The sequence below is a fragment of the Notolabrus celidotus genome, chromosome 20 (assembly GCF_009762535.1).
Source record: "Notolabrus celidotus isolate fNotCel1 chromosome 20, fNotCel1.pri, whole genome shotgun sequence".
NCBI lineage: Eukaryota > Metazoa > Chordata > Actinopteri > Labriformes > Labridae > Notolabrus > Notolabrus celidotus.
Window position 1 is genome coordinate 19746761 of NC_048291.1, and position 23800 is coordinate 19770560.

General features: G+C 40.5%; 1 protein-coding gene across 1 annotated transcript; it reads left to right on the plus strand.

Annotated features, from left to right (window-relative positions):
• The first annotated feature begins 1074 nt into the window (after window positions 1-1074).
• Window positions 1075-22445, plus strand: LOC117832297 (phosphoribosyl pyrophosphate synthase-associated protein 2-like). Its single transcript, XM_034711380.1, is given in 12 exon segments — window positions 1075-1203; window positions 3981-4141; window positions 7637-7689; window positions 13943-14009; window positions 14156-14328; window positions 14920-15035; window positions 15275-15330; window positions 15575-15723; window positions 18685-18708; window positions 18711-18754; window positions 20353-20499; window positions 20592-22445. Coding segments are annotated over 11 exon segments (1071 nt in total). The 5' UTR covers window positions 1075-1203; window positions 3981-4058; the 3' UTR covers window positions 20751-22445.
• The last annotated feature ends 1355 nt before the right edge of the window (window positions 22446-23800 follow it).

Sequence of the window (23800 nt, forward strand, 5' to 3'; positions counted from 1 at the left end):
GACTTAAGAGGGTATGAAGCATTCAGAAAAACACACTGCCCTCAAGAGGCCTGTCACACAGCACACACCCAGTGTGCGCATTGGTGTGTTTTACTTTCGAATCAGCAGATGGTTGTGTTCCCTACAACCGGAAATTGAGGAAAAAAAGCAATCACCGTGTCTCAACTCAACTCAGCTTTATTTATATAGCACCTTTCATACATAAAAACATGTAGCCCAAAGTGCTTCACAGAGTAACAGACAGTCAGAAAACAACAGCAATGGTAAAATTATAGAAGGCAAGATTAAAAAAATAAAAGAAATACCTAAAAAATAAAAGAAGATCAACACAGTAAAATTAATAAAATAAGTAAGAGTGGAAAGAAAAGTTAAAGATAAGGTAGAGTTAACAAGATCAGATGAACACAACAAATAAATAAGATAAATAAATACATGTTAAAACAATGGTTTAGATAATAATAATAAAAATAATAATACAAAATAAAATAATAAAATAATAATACAAATAATAATAATAATGCAGTCCAGGGCTAAAATAAATTACTCCAAATTAAAAGCTAGAGTAAAAGATAAGTCTTAAGTTTTACACCCAGAGAGCTCACTGTTCTGATGTCCAGAGGTCCAGAGGCAAAGAGTTCCACAGCCTAGGGGCATACAAATAGAAAGCTCTCTGGCCGGTGCCTGTGTGAGACACACGAGGAACATTTAAAAGGGAAGCATTCGAGGACCTCAGTGATCGGGCTGGAACATAAAATGACAGAAGATCAGTGATGTATGGCGGAGCAAGGCTGTTAAGAGCTTTAAAAACAAGTAAAATGACTTTAAAATCAATTCTAAAAGAAACAGGGAGCCAGGGAGTGTCAGTCGAGATTATGATGTAGATTTGAAATTTGATTCTTAATGCGAGAGAATCTTTATTTTTAAATAACATCGTGATTGTGGTACAAATGAAACAGTTATGAGTTTGATTTATTATTAATCTCTGAAAAATCATATAATCTCCAAGGTTTGCATAGAACACTTGAATGCATCTTGCCACGCCCCTTTTTGAGCACACAGCGTTTGATTGGCCGAGCGTGTACGTCCATCAGAACTCTACCTCGCGAGCAGCCGGAGTGAGGGGAACAGGTTGAAAAGAGCTGGAGGCTTGTACATTCAAATACTGTTGGTTGCAGATTGTAACCGGATACAACTCACAAGCTGGTAAGCAGTATTATCGTGTGTTTTTTTTTTACTCTTTGAATAGCTGATATTTTATTTTTGTCCTGTACTTTGAAAGATTTCTGATTCATAAAAATCAAGTCACGCAGTCAGAGCTTTGTGTGGCTACATTATTCCTCGCGAGCTATCGCGTTAATACTTGTTTGTCAACGTTAGCTCACACAATCTCATGTTGTTGTTGTTGTTACATTTAATATTTAAGAAACATTAATATGACTTTTATTGCGTTTACTGGTCCTCTACATTTATCCAACGGATGTCAACTTCACTCCTGACTTCTGACCACATTGACTCGCGTGAGATATACAGCATGGTGCACGCGAGAATCCTCTGTTGTCTTGCTAGCTTAGCGTGGGAGGAGGCTAATGTCGTGACTGTGTTGACAGTTTGTGTGGACGATATCTATCTACCTCATGTTTAACACACACTTCTGAAAATTAAACACAATTCAGCACCCAAAAGAATACATACAGTGCTAAAAGACGCATTTAAATAGAAACAACCCATGTTATTGTAAGTTGCTAATATTCTTGAACACATGGTTGCATATGGCATCTGGTTGCAGCCCAGCCTTTGTGTTTGCTCTGTGTTATTGTTCTACAAACCTTTGTGTTTGCTCTGTGTTGTTGTTTCGCAAACCTCTCTAAGTGTAACGACATGTGCATATAGACACACTTAAACCTTGGCCGCCTTTATGCATACAACGCATGTTATAGACTGGAAATGCTAATAGACATAGCCTACACCATGCTTACACAGCTTCAGAAAGCAGAGGAGAGTGTGCAATAGCATGGGAAGTGACCTTTAAACTATAGAATGTTGTGAAGGTAAAAGTACAGTTAAAGGTCACTAGTCTACAGTATTTAGTAAGCATCAAATAACAGGAAATCAATACATATACAGTTGAGGTCAAAAGTATTAGCCCCCCTTGTGAAATCAGATAAAACCCTTGATTTCTCCATGAAAATGACCATTAACAACAAGTATTTATATTTTATTTGTTTCCAAAATAACAAAGACAAATGTTCACTATGTTTGATTTGGATATTTTATTGATGCAATGAATTAAAACAAGAAAAGGTAAAAATGACACGTCCAAAATTATTAGTGTCCTTTAAGAACTGTTTGACCAATTTTGACGTATGCTTTAGGTCATTGTCTTGTTGGAAGACCCAGCGCCGAGTTAAGCCTAGACTAAGAGCAGAGTTCTTCACATTATCCCTCAAAATGTCAACATAACTTTCTTTTTTCATGATGCCATGCACCAAAACAAGGCTCCCTGTGCCTGAAGCTGCAAAACAGCCCCACAGTACGATGCTCCCTCCACCATGTTTAATTCTGAGAACGGTGTTCTAAGGGTTGAAGGACTTTCCCTTTCTTGGCCAACATAATCAACATCCATATGCCCAAAAAGTTCCATCAGATCAAAAGAAAGACTTCCAAAACTCATCTTTACCTTTCAAATGTTCACGGGCAAACCTCAGTCTGGCTCTGATGTGCCGCTCTTTGAGTAAAGCGGTTCTTCTGGGATGATGGTCCTGAAGCCCACTACGATGAAGATCCCTCACAACTGTGTTCCTTTAAAAATCCACTCCAGAGGAGGTCATGTCAGCAACAATCACCTTGGCAGATGTCTGGGGCTTCTTGTTGACATCTTTGACTACTTTCCTCTCCAAAGTTCTTGAAATCTTGAGTTTTCGACCACGCCCAGGTTTGTTTCTCACAGAGTTTGTCTCCTTGTATTTTGCAATGATGCGACGTACTGCTGTTGTAGACACTGTAAAACGCCTGGACATGACAGTATAGCCTCCCCCTTATTATGAGCCTCCATTATCTTCTTTCTGAGCTCAAGACTGATTTCCTTCGTCTTTGGCATGGTTAGTATGAGTAGTCTCTCTCAATAACATGTTCAAGTGCCCTGTTTGGAGTCCCTTAAGTAAATCTCAATGCTGTTTGAATGCTCAGGTGTTGTTAGGAAGCCAGTTGGCCGACAGGTGTTGTTAGGAAACCAGTTGACTTCACAGGTGTGTTTTAAAAGCAAAAATTCACAGGGGGGCTAATATTTTTGACCACTCCATTTTTCACTATGTTTGATATAAAGCTATCCTAAAACTGTATTTTACATTCTTAAATGTACCAAATCTACTAAAGAACACTGGTGAATGTTTGCTTATATCAAGTTTTATCAATGTTGCAAACATTGGGCAGAATTTAAGGAAAATGTTCCCGAATTCCTGGTGGGCTAATAATTTTGACCTCAAGTGTACTTATGCAGTTTCTGCCCATTTGACCCTGTTATTGTGTTTAAACCTTAAATACCTCTTGATCTTTCTCTAAATTGAAAAGTAATACAATATTCTGCTGAATTTATTAATAGCACTCATTGTGTTTTTATCTGAAATGATGTATGGCTTCGTCAAAGATTAAGAACGATGGTGAAATGAGAAGTTACAAGTGCAGCGGTGAGTCATAAGACAACACTGTCTTTCAACATAAAAGGACAGCTCCTCCTGGCTGTTTGCAGGCTGTTCATAAATAACTCAGTCACATTTTGAAGTACAAGGATCTTAAATCCTGGTTGAACTTTAAGGTGGTGGCTATGTTGTGGTGTACTCTTCCTCGTGCTATCAATCCGGCCCACATGAGCAGAGAATGAATACACTTCTTAGACGAGGTCAGAACATTCCTCTTTTACACGAGTCATAAGAAATGACTTGTTTTTGAGGTAGTAATTCTCCCCCTCTTTATTTCGACATCAGGAAGGTCTCAGCGCAGCGTGGGTGCCCAGGGATCCACTGCCTGAGTGTGGGGAGATCACCACCAGACAGCCCAGAGACATGGATCACACAAAGGGCGGCCTGGTCATCTTCACCGCAAACTCACACCCCTCCAGCCGTGAGCTGGGCAAGAGGATTGCAGAGTGAGTACAGGTTACACACGCACACAAATTGAACATAGTTATGCAGGCTAAACCATTCAAAGTTCAAAACAGGTCGACTGCACAAAGCTGTTGACTGTACGTGAACATGAAACCGCGTAGAAGTGGATGTTCTGTGTTTCCCTTTGAATCACTGTTTATGCATGTCACTGTAGGTATTATAAAAATAGCCAACTAGAGCTAGCACTCAAGCTATCTGTACTGTCAAGATATCAGAGAACATACCTATCGTATCCAAAAATATTGTGTCCTTGAGGAGTAGTCTTTCCCGCAATGGCAAAGTATTTCCTGAAGCTTGGTTACAAATCTAGATTATGCAGGATGTTTTCCCACCTGTCATTCTCAAGATTTAGCTAAAGCTATGGTTTAAGATCTCATTATAAGTGCTATATTGCAGTTGAATTAATTGTATGCATGGGGCGCAGTTGGCCTCGCAGTTTAAGCGTGCACCCCACATTTCCTGTTTTTCGTCACTTGACCAATCCAATAAAGGCAAAAAGGCCCCCAAATATGACTTGAATATAATAAAAAAAGAAACAAATAATTATTGTGTGCATTGGGGAAAAAACAACTTTTCCCCCTTTTGATACTTTGTATGTAAAATTATATAAATATTAATTATTTTATTATTTTAATCATTAATTTTGGAGTGGAGAAAAATATCAATCAATCAATCTTTATTTATGCAGCACCAAATCACTACAAATTTTATCTCAAGAACAACAAACAGATCAGGTCTAGACCGTACTCTGTTATTTTATTAACAAAGACCCAACATCAAGACAGGATAAGAACCAGTCCCCTCTTACAAACAGGACTCAGTCTTATCTCATCTTAATCCACCTTGAGCAGAGCACTTTGCAACATTTAGCAAGGACAAACTTCCTTTAACAGGCAGAAACCTTGAGCAGAACTCATGTTCGACAGCCATCTGCCTGGACCAAGTTGGAGTTGGAAAGAGGGATAGCGGGAGATGAAAAGAGAGATGATAGTGGTGAGACAGATAGTAGAAGTTGTAGCAGCTTGAGTCTGGCACGTCCACAGCAGAAGGCCTTCTACAGCAGCAACTCAAAAGGAACCTATGAGACAAGGGAGCTCAGGGACTCCAGAAAGGTCTATGGTTGGTAGCTTACAAATGAATCACTGTACTTTCTCCCCCTGTAGCCTTCTTTTTTAATATAAGGATTCTAATTTCATGATGATTTGTTTCATCATTCATATTTTATGCTGTTATGAGGAAACAAAGCATTCTAAAAATGCACACAATGTGCTCCTGGCCTCCACAATGACATTAGAGTCTGCATGTTTACCAAACAAACAGAGTATTCAGCTAGGCTTATCAGACACTACATTCCAGCTGTGTGTGTGAGTGAGAGAAAGAGTGGAGGAATAAAGCACAGCATGTTAACAAGACAACTTTACTTCTCTTAGGGTGTCATTTCTTTCTTCCCAGTTCTGTTCCGGACATTGTTTCGTGTTTTTCAAAATTCCAAATTCAATAGCGTTTGAGCTTATCGATAATGCGATGCAGTCCTGTAGAATCCATGATGAAATGTTATACCTTGAGCATGAGTTACGTTGTTAAAAAACAAAAAATAACAGTTTCACAAACATAAACAAATTATCTATCAAAGTCTGTGAACAAAATTGTATTCCCAGCAAACGGATATTAAACTTCACAAAGAAGAATCCTAGTTGTTTATTTGCTTGCGAGGAGGTTGAACATAGACTGTATAATTAATGGATGTACGTGATGTCCATATTCTGTTTTGAAGCCAATTGTCGGCAGGTGCCATATTGGAAATGCTAAACTCAACCTAACTTCTGTCAAGCTAGTGTGAGGTAAAGAGGAGGGCCTTTACCCTTTTTGCTAAAAGCTACAGGGTTCCCACCTGTCAATCAAGACAGCCATGCCCTTAAATGGGCAAAACTCGTCCTTTTAATACCTTCAGAAATAACTTCGACCTCTATACAGTGTGTGCCGATAGAGAAATGAGCTATTAAGAACCAAAACAGTTTTTTGACCCAGGCTGTAAACATGTTTATTATTGCTGTAAAGATGGTCTTTTTTGAATGGATGTGTATGTGACTTCCTGCACTTCTGGAGCCACCCTCAAGTGGACACTTTAGGAACTGCAGTTTATAACACTTCGTCATTGGCTTCATATTTCAATATTTAATATTTCAAACTTTATAGCAAGTCCTGATAATCAAAGACAATAACCCAGTTTTGAATTCCGAGTTAAAATCAGCAGCATGAAAGCTAGTTGGTGAACTAAACAAGGTAACATGAGGTTACATTATGATGTTTTCAAGGTCAGGTAGGAAAAATGACTATTTGGCGAATATAAATACGACGACATTATGAAGTGTTCAAATCTTACATCATCAACAAAAAAAAAAGTCAGATTTGTTGACAAGAAATTTTTTCTCAACAAATTAAAAAAGATATAGCATAATGGAATTGTTATATAATTTTAATTTTATTATTATTACAACCCGTTTCACTTCCTAACATCAGCTATCTTCAGCTTAAAACATATTATTAAATCTATTGATGCCAACGTTTTCCGAGCAAATATTCAAATTACAATACAAAGCTTATTTTACAGATGCGAATTTAGCCTAATGGTTAAGTGGGTGGCCCGGGTTGGATTCCAACCTGCTGCCCCTTTCCTGCATGTCATTCCCACACTCTCTCTCTCCTGGTTTCCTGCTCTGTTCACTGTCCTCTCTTCTCTATATAAAGGTGGGAAAGGCTGTCTTTCACTAAATACTAGAACAGTATTGATAGCAGACTTCATAAAGACTTATTAATATCAATAGAAATGATATATTGCCACCCCCAAACCTTATAATAAGGACAAAGGTGGCCGTATTCATCAAGCTTCTTAGTAATCCTACGAAAATTTGAACAATAATGATGGTTTCTTTGAATTTCTCCTTAAAGTTAAGACTAGATCCTGGTGACACTCTAGGTTATTCACTAAGAATCTTAGTGCTGAAAAGAGCTCCTAAAGTTAAAAAAAACTTTAAAAGTAGTGAGAAGCTCTTTTAGGAGGTTCTCAAGCAGAGAGGAAGGTAGCAGAAAGACAGTAGGATAGGAGAAATGCCCTTTAACAATAAGGACTGTGAGTTAATTTAACACTACAGCCTGGATTGTGCAGCGATCATGTTGGCGTCACATCTCCAAGCCAATGCAACAACGCAATATCTTCAGAAATAAGAGTGACACATTAGGTTCATATTTAACATGACACAGTGGAACCAATACATTGAAGGAGAGACACTCTGAAGCTAAGGAGTTCTCTGAGAGAATTGCCAGAATGTTTGGGAATGCAGGCACATGTTTTTAAAAAACCTTAGCTGGAGCTCTCAATCTGTTTTTTAACCTCTCTTTTTCTGTCTTTCTTTGTTTCTCTCTCCTTCTCTTACTCTCTTTCTGTCTCTCTCTCTCTGTCCCTCTCTCTCACTCAGGCGGTTAGGGGTGGAGCTTGGCAAGGTGCAGGTGTACCAGGAAGCTAACAGAGGTAAGGTGATGCCTTACAGGGAACCCTGCTTGTTTGTATCCACACTTCACCTTTATTTCATTAAAGGGATAGTTGCATGACGTACTTATTAATATTGAGTGTACCATCCATTGGAATACAGAACAGCTGTATTGATGAACTGCAGTAGAGGGCAAATATGAGTACCTTATGCAACCCAATTAAAAAAAAACTTAATCTAACCCCTTTAAATGCTCTTATTTAAAGCTCCTGTGAGGAGTTTTTTGACTGGTTATGAAACAGGCTGAAATGAACAGTAATGCCTTTTTATGACCTACAAACTCACATGAGACCATCACCGACAAGATTTAAAGCTCCTGTATTGTAATTCCTGATGTCTCTCACCAATGTAAGGGGGTAGGTGTCACAATAAGACAAATAGTCACAATGAGTGATACAAATGACTTTTAATAGAAAGCAGTATTAGATTTGAAAAACCTACTTTCCTACAAAATTAAAGATATAAGAGGTACTATATTGTCCAAAAGGGGTGCCAAAATCAACAGAAAAAGAAAGTTCCACACTGAAGCTTTAAAGGTGACATATAATGCAAAATCGACTTTTTAATGGTTCTGTACCTGAAATATGTGTCCCTGGCATGTCTACAAACCCCTGTCATGGCAACACAACTCTGGCACGAGCTCGGTCTAGGGCATCCAAGCGTTGGCTGCCCGTGCCATACTACAGAAGGAATCAGGTGGCTGTCGAGAAAAAAGGCAAAAGGAAAAAGGCGGACCTTACCTGTGCCGACTTCTTTCCAGGACACCATTCACGGCTCCGGGACTAGCTCACGCTGCTTCCTTCTCGTCACCCCTCAGGGTTTCCGATGACAGTTCATATTTAAGTTAACATATATAACACACGACAAAACTCAACGGAAAAAGGGGAAAACGTCGCAAGAATGTCTTTCCACGGCTTCTGACAACGGCGTCTCTTTCTTCTCGCCTCTCTAGCAGGTGTCTGCCTGAGCTAATCAAGACCACAGCGTCACCGTCTCATTGATAAATTGGTCACGTGACCAGGAAGGTCAGCCCACCTGTAGCTCGACAGCCACACCCCCATACTCTGGACAGTGTTGCCGCAACACCCCCGAGAATGAAAATCCATTCTGCCCCTGTTCTCATTTCTCCACCTTTCTGTAAATGTGTGCTGAAACGAGCTGTTTTCAGTTTTCCATGTTTTTCTTACGTCACAACGCCATCCAGTCTGTAACGGAAGTCAGAGCTCGGAGCTTGTTCAGCCCATAGACTGTATAAAATACAGCCCAACTCCTCCTCCGTTTTTCATTACCTGCACACATGTGTGCTAACAAGAAGCTTAGGAGGGAGGCATGCTAGTTGTAGGCTGTCTTAATAAACACAAAGGTCGGTTTTACTCCCCACGTCTGCAGATTTGAAGATCCAGTGGATGACTTTTATTTTTCATGGAAAAGTGCTAGCGCTAGTTAGCATAGCCACATAGCTACATGTTCGTAGCTGTGTACCAAGACACACGTCAACATACTGACAAATAAAACAACAAGAAACACAAAATCTGTGACCAATCGTTCAGAAAGGTCCTGCTGCAGGCGCCTCTCCGTCAGGATCAGATTCTGGATCAAATTCAGAGGGTTGAAGTAACGCGGGTCTGTGAGCAGCCGTGTATATTCAGCCAACATGTAAACATTAGATCAACGTGCTGCAGAGCCGAGGCCACATCCACTTCCTGAGGGGGCGTGGTCAGAGAGCCCATTCTCATTTCAAGGCACAGACACAGAAAACAGCCTGTTCTGAGCAGGGCTGAAAAAGAGGGGTTTACAGGCATACCAAAATCTGATTTCAAAGTGTTTTTTTGAGCAATAAACTTTAAAGACATGTTTTGGGGACCTCTTAGACCAATATATTTTGATGAAAAAGAGCGTAATATGTCACCTTTAAGTGACACACAATGCAACAGAGCAAGTCTCACCCAAAGCACCCACAAAACAGCATCAGGAAATAAACAAGGTTGCATCAAAACACTGAGAGGATTAAGAAATTTTTTACGCTTGGGATTAAGTGCTTTTAAACGTTGATGCTGTTGTTCTAAGTGCCCAGCATCAAACCCTCCTTTGTTTGGACCATCCTTCATACTTAAAGAGGGGGCATTATGCTTTCTCATATTTCAAACATAGATATAAAGTAACAATGTTGGAAGTGCAAATGTTCAAATCGCTAAGTACACATATGTCGTAGTAATCCCTGAATTTTCTGTGTAAACTGCTCAAAAAGGTTCCATTCTTGAAATATCGTAAGATCTTTGCCAGATCTTCACGCGACTTGCTGAAATGGTGAGGTCATCACAACTATCCTAACTAGTTGCGGAACATCACACCCCCAGTAACATGGAAGGAAAAGGTCTGCCCATAGCTCCGCCCCTGACAGGCCTCTGGAGGGCTAGCCAATCAGAGGAAAAGGGGATTTGTGGCACCTTAAAGAGACAGCAGCTGAATAGGGATAGGGATTTACTTGAGCTGTAAATCATGTAACGTTACATCAGAGGTAAAAGAGTGACGGTATAAAGCCTGAAAAAAGCATAATAACCCCTTCTTTAAGAAAAAAACATCTGCAAGCATTGTATATGTATGTTTATAATTATGCAGAGACATTTCTGAACAATGCTTATAAGAAGAATGTGATCAGTAATGTCTTCAGCTGCTGAAAAGCTGCTGTTTTATGTACACAACAGTTAAATAATCTGGATGAAAGTGTACTAGAAGCAAAGATTAAATAGTCGGTTGATGACTGCAGTTTCAAAAAACATGTAACTGATGTAAGCTTGAAACATCTTTTTTGATGGCAATTTTGGTAATCTATTCATCATTTCAGTCATGATAAAACACACAGATTCAGCTATGAAAAATCAATTCACACATCACCTCAGTGGGATATTACATAGCCTATACTGACAGTGTAAAATCTCTTAATATCTGGTCTAACTGTTTAGGACAGCTGGGTTCCCACGCACAGCCCTTCAGGGCAATGTACGCAAAAATTCAAGAATGTAGAGCATGTGTGAAAAAGGCTTGGAAAGGTCACCAAATACTGCAGCACAGTGATGTTGTGCAGCACATTCTGGCTGTTTTTGGATATCAATCTGCCCTGCAAGGCCATTTGGCTTCAACACATGATTATGTGGTGGTAGAAAGTAACAGAGAGAACAAGACGGATGAATGTTTTCAGTTCTTTCTCACTGGTTTTGAGACCGTTTTAGGTTTTGTATGGTAAATTATGTGCAGGTTGTGTGTGTGTAGTAGCTTCAATGTAAAACTTACTGTAGAATACAGTTTGCTTTTATGAGACTGTGGCCTTCTTTACTATTGAGTAAAGGTCTACTGATATGACGTTGCACAAGTCCACAGACTTTGCATCCCTCTGCATAGCTTTGACTAATAATGAAGAGTCATTGTGATGCAATAATACACCTTTTACTATTGCAACTAAAGACAGCATACCAAATGTTGAAACTGAAAAAGTGTTATAGTTTTTTGAAAAATATATGCTCATTTGTTAATGCCAGCAATGCAACACACCAGTGAAAAAGTTGTGGAATGCTAAAAAAAAAAAAAAACACCTGTAAGAACATGTCACTACTAATAAGGTTAATTTGCAACTGGTTAGTAACATGATATGACATGACATACTGGATGGCCGTGATCTCTAGGCCCTCAAGCTGAACTGGATTAAAATCAGACATGACTCTGTAGTGGAACTCACTGCATGGGCTCAAAATCACTTCCAAAACCCTTTGTCCGAAACACAGTTTGGACTGTAGCGGGATGAGTTGGTCCCCCGGTCACGCCACTGTGACCGGGGGACCAACTCATCCCGCCACAGGAGCAATAGAGGCCTTACAGGGGTGAGACTTGATCACTGTGAACAGGCGCTATTGGATGTGCACGTGAGGCTGACTGCTGTGTGCTTACCTCTTGTGAAATGATCATTTTCAAATCATTTAAACCTAGACTTGTATTGACCTTTATATATGGTTTCCTCTTTGCATGGTACAGTTTTAACCTGCATTTGAAGATGCAGGGACAAACTGTGTCATGCAAAGAGGAAACCATATATAAAGGTCAATACAAGTCTAGGTTTAAATGATTTGAAAATGATCATTTCACAAGAGGTAAGCACACAGCAGTCAGCCTCACGTGCACATCCAATAGCGCCTGTTCACAGTGATCAAGTCTCACCCCTGTAAGGCCTCTATTGCTCCTGTGGCGGGATGAGTTGGTCCCCCGGTCACGCCACTGTGACATTCACATTGAAGGTGAGACAGTACAGGGGCACCAATATCGTGCCTTGATCTGGCAATAAGAAAACAGCAACAACATCACCCACAGAACAATAAGCTGCTTGAAAGTAGAATTCATAACAGAGCTGTTTCATAGGGTCACATGAGATTGAGGTGTATATTGAAGTTGCCTGTGATGTATTTTCCTCAGTGTCCACATGTATTTAAAGTTTGATACTTGGCTAGCAGAATCTCAGGAGACTTTTCAGTCGCTGCTTGCAGCTCTTATATAATCTATGAATAAATCACGTAACTTTGATCATGCCTCAAGGCCAGCCTACTTAAGAAAATTAATTTTATAAACAATCAACAAATACATTTAAAACAGAGCCAGAAAAGGGCTGTTCAAACAGTGCTGGCCATGCACAGCCAAATTACGCGCTCCGGTACCGGTTGGCTGCAGCATCAGGTAGAAACCTTGTATCACCAAAACCACTACTTTCCAGGAAGTAAAAAGACTTCTTTTTTTCACATACCTAAACACTGCATAAGATTCAACCCAAGCAGCAACCTCCGGTCTTAAAATATGAAGCCCATGCAGAAGTTTTATAAACTGCAGTTCATTGAGCGTCCACTTTAGGCTGGCTGCAGAAACACTGGGAACCACATACACACCAATTCAAAAAAGACTATCTGTGCAGCAACACGTTTACAGCCTGGTTAAAAAACAGCTTTGGTTTTTGAAAAGCTTATTTCTCTATCTGCACACACTGTGTGTAATATCACAAAAAATTAAGTCAAAACAGCATGATGCTTCCATAACTACAAAGTATTTCAATTACGAACTACTTGATTGAAAACTTGAGAGAATCAGGCTTTCAGGAAAACTAACAGAGCACTTTTAGTAGTCCAATTGAAGAGTGAATAAACATCTTTAAATGAAGGTTAGCTTTCAGGTAGGTAAGATTTAACTACGTGCTAATAGCTACAGAAAAAAATCATTCACTAGAACATGTCTAGAATCAATCAATCTTTATTTGTATAGCACCAAATCCCAACAAACGCTTGTACAAACAGGTCTACACCATACTCTATGTTCTATTATTAACAAGACCCTACATTAAGACAGGGTAAGACTCAGTCTGATCTCATCTTAATCCACCATGAGCATTGCACCTTGCAGTATTTAGTTAGATACAGCAGCGAGGAAAAACTTCCTTTTAACAGGCAGAAACCTCGAGCAGAACCAGACTTTTGTTAGACAGCCATCTGCCTAGAATAAGCCAAAAAACTGCATCATGGAATACAGGCTAGTTACATCAAACCACTGCGGTCTCTTCCTGTCTGTCCCTGAACGTAGCACATTACTGATGCTTGATTAAAGGTTGCAGATTGGATCAGCAATTTTCAATTACATGTGAGACATTCGTGACATTCTGAAGAGTTGCCCCTTTCCTTTCCTCTGTTCCTCCTCCTCTTTTTAATAACCCTGTATTTCAGTGTTGGATGATCTCCAGTGTTTAGCAGAACAAGGTGCTGCTATATATGAATACTTCACGAAATGACTATTAAAAGTTTCTCAGCTCCCGATGTGTTGCTTGAATTGCGTATCAATCTCACAAAACACATTTGATGGCAGAATCCAGTTTCTCTTTTTTTTGGAGGGGGGGACGGGAAGTTTGGCTCTTCATAGGAAACTATTTTGTTTTCTAATCTCTTTCGTGTGGGAGGCACATGTTTGGAATGTGAGTATCTACTGTTTCACACAGTCAGGGGGAGGGAGGGAGGGAGGGAGGGGGGAGGGGGGTGCAGTTTGTGTGAGAAGCACAAAGAGCTTGGATAGCTCTCTAATGAAGCTGACAGGCCTCCAAGGCTTTGTTATGAGGTGGGAGTGTGTGTGTTTGCGTGTGCCTGTGGATTTGTGTTTATGTGTGCACACTTTTCTTGCTGCTCTCCACTTCTCACATCTTGTTTGTTTCCATAGAAACGCGGGTGCAGATCCAAGAGTCGGTGCGAGGCAAAGATGTCTTTGTTATCCAGACAGTGTCCAAGTAAGGAAGAACATGCACACAACTGTACATTTTAACAGTTTCCTCTGTCACTCATGTCACACATTTAAGTCTCATACCTTCTGCTGACTCGTATCATGTTCTTCTCTTCATCCTGGTCTGTTCCCTCCATCATCTGACTGGAGCAGAGATGTGAACACCACCATAATGGAGATGCTGATCATGGTGTACGCATGCAGGACGTCCTGTGCCAGGAGCATCACAGGCGTCCTCCCATACTTCCCCTACAGCAAGCAGTGTAAGATGAGGAAGAGAGGCTCCATCGTCTCTAAGCTTATTGCCTCTATGATGTGTAAAGCAGGTGAGTGGGAAACTATTCCTATAGAGCTGCAAACAGGAGGACATGTGATGGGTTGGGGTTAGATGGAGCTCTACTTACAGTCGATTTTGCATTTCTCAATCATTTCTCCATCAGTGTTATTTCTCTAATATATAAAGATATAATATATAAATATAATATAATAAATACAATTATTCAAATTATTACAGTAATAATAATAATTTTATATATATATTGGGGGTGCAACAATATGTGTATCTGTATGGAACCGTTTGATACAGTGGTCACGGTTTGGTATGCCCTATGAACCGAACAATACGCAATTTTATATTTATTTTATCAACTTCTGGCGAGGCACTCTGTTGCAAACTTATAGTGACATTTTATAAGGCTGTGCTTTATATATATATATACATATATTCTGTAATGTTGTAAACTTAAAGCAATATATATATATATATATATATTTATATATGTATATACATAGTTCCTAGTTTCAAACTGAGTTTATAAATGTGTCATAACATTTTTTATACCCAGTTTTGTTTCAGGCAAATCAAAAGTATTGCAACTGTCTACATCACTGCTGTCTATATGCACCTGTTTGTACAGGTCTCACCCACCTGATCACCATGGACCTCCATCAGAAAGAGATCCAAGGCTTCTTTAATATTCCAGTGGACAATCTCAGAGCTTCCCCGTTTCTGCTGCAGTACATCCAGGAAGAGGTAAAAACCATCCCTCTAACATGTTAAACTCATGAATCCTGGTCACAGCTTATGTTACTACATCTGTCGAGCTATACACTTTCACAAGGCACAGTTTCAGCCTGTAAAGATAACAACTGTAGCAGCAATCTCCTCTCATTTGCCTGTTAGTAGTCATTAAGCTAAATTTAGAAGATCACTTCTTGGGGGTCAAGTTGTTGCAAACCTGTCAATGAATTCCTTTCTTAATTTTTCTACAGATCCCTGATTATAGAAATGCTGTGATTGTTGCCAAATCCCCTGCTTCTGCCAAAAGGTAAGCTCTTGTCATTACTTGCACTCCTGAACTCAAGTTCATTTTTGGCAATGCTGTCTGTCACTGTGTGTTTGCAAAGCTACCACAAGGGGGTGCCACAGTACAACTTTTTTGATATTTCATACAGTGTGTGGGGAAAAAAACCATCTACCATGTCTTTTTTTGTACTTGAGTTAATGAGATCGGATGTAGAATGTTGTTAGGAACAGCTGCAGTGTTTGAATTTCCCTCTCTGTCTGCGCAGGGCTCAGTCATTCGCTGAGCGGCTGCGTCTGGGCATCGCTGTCATCCACGGTGAAGCTCAGGATGCAGAGTCAGACCAGGTAGATGGACGTCACTCCCCACCCACTGTCAAGACCACTGGAGCCATTCATCCTAGCATGGATATACCATGTAATTCAAACACACACACATACACACACACACACACTGATTGTGATCAATCCTGTAACCCACATATTAGAAAACAAGGGATGGACAATATATCATTGTACTATCGGCATTGCAATGTGCGCGTGTGCAGTAGAAAGTCATGCAATAATAAGTGAGGCAAATGTATGGTGCTCATTAAGAAGAGGCTGCAGTCCTTGCTGCATGTCATCCACACTCTGAACTCTCAATATTCCCCAGCACTCTTCAGCTGTGCAAATTACCTGGAAGTCATAATGCGACATCCTTTTTCCTGCTTAATCTTCAAGAACTAGTGAGACTCCAATTCCCCATTTCTTATCACAGTTATCTACAAGGTCTTATATTAGAACTAGAAATACAGCCCCTCATCAGAGTGCTCAGAGATCTGACAGCTGTGCATACAAAGTCTGTGTGTGCCTGTAAACATGCACTGAAAGCTGCTATTTTCACAGATGATGTGGCCTGCATACTAGAGGTAGATGTTCAATTCTGTTGTTTCTCACTCGCTGATGTCAGAGGGCTGGACGGAGAAGAATCTGAGTTGCGTCCCCATTACCTGAGTTCGAATCAAGTCCTCCTTATTAATATTATTAACAAGTGTGGCTGTTTTACTCCAAACTATTAACTGTATGAATCTGGACTGACTGTGTGGGACATTTTGAATGTGTAGAAAACTTCAAATGAATCCTGTTGGCGTGTTTGTAGATTTAAAGGTGACATATCATGCAAAATTGACTTTTTAATGGTTCTTACCTGAAATATGTGTCCCTGGCATGTCTACAAACCCCCCGAGAATAAAAAAAAACCAATCTGCCCCTGTTTTGATTTCTACACCTTTCTGTAAATGTGTGTGAAACGAGCCGTTTCAGACTTCCGTGTTTTTGTTACGTAACAACAATATCCGGTCTGTCACGGAGTCAGAGCTCGGAGCTTGTTCAGCCCATAGACTGTATAAAATAATACTGAATCCCTCCCCCGTTTTTCATTACCTGCACAAATGTGTGCTAACAAGGAGCTTAGGAGGGAGGCATGCTAGTTGTAGGCTGTCTTAATAAACACAAAGGTCGGTTTTACTCCCCACGTCTGCAGATTTGAAGATATAGTGGATGATTTTTATTTGTCATGGATAAGTGCTAGCGCTAATTAGCATAGCCACATAGCTATATGTTCATAGCTGTAGCTGTAGCTGTAGCTGTAGCTGTGTACCAGGACACACGTCTACATACTGATAAATAAAACAACAAGAAACACTAAATCTATGACCAATCGTTCAGAAAGGTCCTGCTACAGGCGCCTCTCCGTCAGGATCAGATTCAGAGGGTTGAAGTAACGCGATCTCTGAGCAGCCGTGTATATTCAGCCAACATGTAAACATTAGATCAACGTGCTGGAGAGCCGAGGCACATCCATTTCCGGAGGGGGCGTGGTCAGAGGGAAAACAGAGTGTTCTGATGAGGAATGAAGAAGAGGACTTTTCAGGCATGCCAAAATCTGATTTCAAAGTGTTTTTTTGAGCATAAACTTTAAAGACATGTTTTGGGGACCTCTTAGACCAATATATATTGATGAAAAAAGCGTGATATGTCCCCTTTAAATGATCAAAGAAGTTGCAGAGCTGTGTTTTGCACACAGTAAATGCGCAGTGCACTTCTCTTAATGAACATACGCACTTATCCTGCACTGGACCTGCAGTCCATTTGCTATTACGATCCAGTCCCATCTTACTGACAGGACTCGACTTATCTCATCTTAATCCACCATGAGCATTGCACCTTGCAGTATTTAGCTAGTTACAGCAGCCAGCAAGGAAAAAACTTCCTTACAAGCAGAAACCTCGAACAGAACCAGACTCATGTTAGGCAGCCATCTGCCTCGACCACATTGTGGTTAGAAAGAGGGATAGATATTCAAACATCTTGGACCCAATGGTTGAGTCGCTTTAACTGCTAACACAGTAACGTAGTCAAGAGTCCTAAATAACTTCAGCATCTCACTTACTTACTTCTGGGTTCATCCTGGACAGAGGATCTGTTCAGTGTGGAGCTTGTCTCCATCTTTTACTTGATAGTTCTTTTGCATGTCAAACATGTTGCACTGCTCTTGCTTCCTAATCTTTCAAACCAAAATGCATGATTCGTAGCGTCTCTTAATCCTGGCAGGAACAAGGCGGCAAGTGAACGTGCATGCGTGTGAACACACATGCCAGCTCTGACTCTAAACTGAATAAAATACATACAAAATTATATAATCAACGTAACATAAACATTAAAACAGTCTAGTCGCCTGAGTCAACTGTGCTGGAGTCAGGACTGGAGTCTGACTTGAGTCCGAGTCCTGAACTCGAGTACTACAACACTGCCTTAAAATACTCTAATGATAAAAGTGTAGCTGTTAAATGTAAATCAGTATTCTCCTCTATCCCTCTTTCCAACCCCAACTCAGTTGAGGCAGATGGCTCTCTAACATGAGTCTGGTTCTGTTCGAGGTTTCTGCCTGCTAATGGAAGTTTTTCCATTCCGCTGTAACTAGCTAAATATGGCTAAGGGCGCTTCTCATGGTGGATTAAGATGAGAAAAGATCGAGTCTTGTCAGTAAGAGCGGACTGGATCTTATCCTGTCTTGATGTTGGGTCTTTGTTAATAACTTAACATAGAGTAGGGTCTAGACCAGCTGTGTTTTTAAAAGTGTCTCGAGATAACGTTTGTCGTGATTTGACGCTTTACAAATGAAGATTGATTGATTGATTGATGATTATGTAGCTTTAAACCTCCAGTTAAAGTCAACTTGTCGCCTCATGCTATTTTCCTGACAGAAACTTAAGAACTTCAGAGGTGTGTCCTGTATACACAGCTGCATACCATGCATCCATTCACAGCATTTATCGATACGCAGACGATGTTGCTCTATTACTAACTCCCTGATTCTTTCTGTCTTTGTTCCCAGTATTGATCCCTAAAGAGAAGCCTCCATTACAGTGGTAGGAGATGTAGGAGGACGTATCGCCATCATCGTGGTAAGATCAAACAGTTTGATTGGTTCAAGCACATCATCATGTCTTTTAACATGTGGTTTATCTTGCTTTAAAATCATAGGAGGGTAACGCTTGCTACTGTGCAAAGTTGTTTTGGGTTCTTAAGCCACTTTTCTTTTACTTTGTTATATACTGGAGACCAGAGGATGGCAAAAATACAGTAAGCAAGTGCACCCAAACTTGATGGAGATCCATCTGTTAGAAATAATATCATTAAATGTGGTTAAAGCAAGCGGGAGACTCTGGTCTTAAAATATGAGGCCACTGCAGAGGTGCTCAAAACTGCAGTTCATCGAGCGTCCACTTGAGGCTGCCAAGACACCAGAAACCACATACACACCCATTCAAAAAAGACAATCTTTGCAGCAGAAATAAACATGTTTACAGCCTGGTTCTAAAAACAGTTTAGGTCTGAACAAGCAGCAACCTCTGGTCTCAAAATATGAAGCCCATGAAGAAGTGTTATTAACTGCAATTCATCAAGCATTCGCTTGAGGCTGGCTGCAGAAACACCGTAAACCACATACACCTCCATTCAAAAAAGACAATCTTTACAGCAGAAATAAACATGTTTACAGCCTGGTTTTAAAAAAAAACGCTTAGGTCTACGTAGCTATTTTATGTATCGGCACACACTGTTCGGGGGGCAATTTTTTTTCTAAATCAATCAGTTCAAAAGATATTAAGATTAAGAGTTTTGCCCATTTAAGGACATGACTGACTTGACTGACAGGCTGGAACACATAGCTGTTGGCTAGGAGGCTCAAACCCCGCCTCTTTTCCCTTCCACTAAGTTTGGTTGTGTTCAGCATTACCAATATGGCTCTCGCCGACGATTGGCTTCAAAACAGCGCTCAGGAATAGATGGGTGAATACTAGGTCAATTATTTACACAGTCTTTTGGTCTGAATAGCTAATGTCTCTATTGGCACACACTGTACGAGGTGAATTTTTTAATGACTAATCAATTTTGAAGATATTAAACTTACAAGTTTTGCCTAAATATGGGCATGGCTGACTTGATTGACAAGCGGGAACACTGTTGCTGTTAGCAAAAAGGCTAAAGGCCCGCCTTTTTACCTCACACTAGCTCGGACGAAGTTAGGTTGAGTCGACATTTACAATATTGCACCACCGACTATCAGCTTCAGAACAGTGGTTCAGAAACAGATGGGTGACAATGCCTTTTTACTTGAGGTCTCATTTGCTTTTGCTGGTCATAAAGAGACATCGGTACTAATAACAGTCTGGTTCATAACTAGCTTAAGTCTCCACACAGGACAGGTGTACAGGTGCATGACTTGTGAACACCTTCATATCCTCACCAAATTTAGCTTTGAGTTTAAATTCAATTTATTTTCTTTGTCCTTTATTTCCATTGACAAGGTTTCAGGTATCTAGAGAAATATGGCTATAGTGCAGAGTAATGTTGACATCCAAGTGAAACCATTGATGGGGCTCTCGGCGAACTGAAGTGGATCTGTTAACGGATTACTGGGGGGCAGCATGTGAGATCGCCACTATCTGAATCAGTTGGTCAGGACATAAATGGACTAAAATAGTCTCATTTTTTCTCGCAGGATGACATCATTGATGATGTCGACAGTTTTGTGGCTGCAGCAGAAACACTGAAGGAAAGAGGAGCCTACAAGATCTTTGTCATGGCAACTCACGGCATCCTCTCTTCTGATGCTCCCAGGTTCATAGAAGAGTCGGCGATCGATGAGGTTAGTAGGCATCCTGATTCCTTTGCTTCAACACTAACAAAAGACTAATGTTTGTGCTTGCCCTCATCTCATATTGATACCCCCTCCACCAGGTGGTGGTGACAAACACGATACCCCACGAGCTTCAGAAACTCCAGTGTCCGAAGATAAAGACAGTGGACATCAGCATGATTCTATCGGAGGCCATCCGCCGCATCCACAACGGAGAGTCCATGTCCTACCTGTTTCGCAACATCGGCGTAGACGACTGACAGACTAGTCGAACACACACACACACACACACACATTACACGTGACATTTGCCTTTTCAGATCATACTTCAAAAGCATAAGGGTGAATGTTAAACTCTGAAATTGCTACACACAACAACACAAAAGCGTCCATTTTTTTCATACAAATCTATAAATGCTAACTCTGGTTTAAATCAGCTTAACATAGGTGATGACTGAATACACACATGTACATAAATGTCTCCATACAAACCTCCACTTGCTAGTGTTGTAACATAGCTGTGACTGAACGCACTGATACGAGTCCTTTCTTCGACTGCTCTCTCCTGCCGTCGAACAGAACTCCACTTCTTTTTTATTGTCTTCCTGTCACTCCATCTTTTCTAAACACATGTTCTAGTCCTGTTACCTTTATAAATTGTTACCGGTATTAAATTGTAGTATTAGAACATGAGGTGTTATAGCTTTGAATGTTTCTTTAAGTACAGTCTCCCTTCCACGTTTTAGCACAGCAGCATTTTTCATCTAACGTGGCCTCAGGGTGTGAAGCTCAAATGCTGTTATAATTTGAACAGCATGTTGAAATATTAGTAGTCTGACCATTGGTTGTCATACATTGTCTCTCTCAAGTGATAATGCACTAAAACACGAGGCTACCTTGATATGAGGACATCTTTTAAGTCAAAACAACATTTTGAAACACATTGGAGGGCTGCTAACGTTAGAATTCAGTCACTCCCTAGCTACCATTGCCATTAGCTTTGTTTGTATGCCATTCCTTTCTTACTGTGTAATAATATTAATGAGGAAGTGACTGAATGCTAAAGTTTGCAAATGGAAGCTAATGTGTTATCCTTTTATGTCATTATTTGAGCTAACCATCCTGAGCAAGACATCCAAAAAAAATAAAAATGGCTGCTGCGTTAGCGTCATCAATTTCTCATTGTATCAGGAAGAGTGCCAGTGCCTTCTACAGGACACCTGCAACACACAGGCCTTCACTGCTCCAATACACACTCCAGCTAATATACCTGATGATGGTTCACAGCTAATTATTTATGTAGATTATTGGAGTGCATGTTTAACCCTCTGTCCATTTTTTGGTGTCCAGATGTGCTACTTGTAAAGTAAGTTGATATAGCCATTTATGTGCTAGCCACTGAGATGCTGAACTGCTATCAAATCTACCAATTACGCAAGATGAACTGGAATTTTGTTGTCCGACTGGTTGATTGGACATTACAAAGATTGTATGGGAGTACTCTCATGAATATGGATAAATGAGTCATCCATTCATGTGGCGTGCCATTGTTCAACACCTGCCCGTACGTGACATTTGGTTGTGCCTGACATAAGTTGTTCCCATCCTACTGGAGGACTCTGCATTGAAGAAACTTCCAAATAAATAATCTGTTTAACATTTAACAGCAGTTTAACTCTGGTTGGAGGTAGAGGTTTTTCTTTATCAGTTAGAAATAAGTAAAAGAAACCATATTCATTAGGAGAGAGAGTGAAAGTCGACTATACACGTTCTACCTGAGTTTCATAAAAACAACTTCCAAACTGCAGCTAACGCTGGAAAAGAAATATGAAGCTTTTTCTGAGAAGCAAAACTTGACTGAAGCAGGTCTTTGTCACTTTACTAGATGTGTTCCAAAAATGTTTTGTATTTATTTTCAGCACTTAAGATAAATAAATATGACCTATGAAAGTGAAGAATGCTTTGCTCCCTAGTGTTTTGTACCTTCATGTTTCAGTTCTGACAAGCATGCTAAAAAAAACGATGTTGTTACAATTATAATGTTACAGGTAAATGTCCACCACTGTAGTTTGCACTTGTTTGAAGCAAACGGCAACCTCCGGCCATCAGATATGAAGTGAGGAAGTGTTAAAAACTGCGGTTTGTCAGGTTGCGCTTGAGTCTGGCTGTACAAGTACCGGAAACCACATACACACCCATTCAAAAAAGACGATCTTTACAGCCGAGATGAACACATTTACAGCCTGGTACAAGAAAAGGTTTTGGTCTCTGAATAGCTCATCCAGCAGACCAGTATCCCTCGTGTGCTGTTTCCCACAATGCACAGCGCTACTCGCTTTTTATGTGCATTACCGCCGCCCACTGTGTTGGCATTGTAACAGACGTTTAATGGTCTCTTACATTTATAGTGAAGTAATGCGAAATAAACGCCTGTGAATCTTGCAACCTCAAGTAATTACAAAGGCGATACCATTTTCATAGGTAACTGTTTATGTCAGGGAAAATTATCCAATTCCATGCAAACTACTTCTTAACTTTTTAAATCACAAGTGGATGCTAAAGAAGCAGTTTGGTCGTTGTATACTTCCGCCTTCCAAAACTGGAAAACCAATGACGCCTAGCCCAGCATACTGCAAAACAGATACAACTGAACATTCATACTGCATACTACCTTCAAACGCAATATGCAGTACCTAGTGCATACTACATTCCTAGGCAGTGTATGTAGCAGGCAGTGTCGAAAACAGCCTAGGAATGGGACAGCACTTTGCGACTTCTCACGAAACCTGCATGACATCATCCCCTCAGCAGCATTAGGCGGGGAGGGGATCCCAATGTGTCAATGTGCCAGTTCCCCCAGCAGTCTAAATCAGCCTTAAAGGCTGATTTATACTTCTGCGTCGAACTGACGGCGTAGCCTACGCCGTAGGTCTGCGTAGCTCCCGTACCTACGCAGAGGCCTACGCACGTAGCTGACGTGCACCTCCTCCAAAATGTAACTCCGCGTAGAGCCGACGCGGACCGCAAGCCCTGTGATTGGTCCGCTCGGCGGCTTTGTCTTTCCCCGCATTCACAGCACTTCCGGGATCCCGGACATCGGCCACACATCGGCCGTGTATTTCATGTCCTCCTCTCTATTCTTCATGTAATCATGTCTGTACGATAAACAGCAACATGTATCAGCTGTAGATTAGCATAACACGCTCTGAATCGATGTGGAAAAGTAAACAGAGATCGTAGCGGGCCGGAAGTAGGAGATCGGCTATCAGAGAGAGCACACTGCCCTCAGGCGTTTCGGCGGAGAATTACT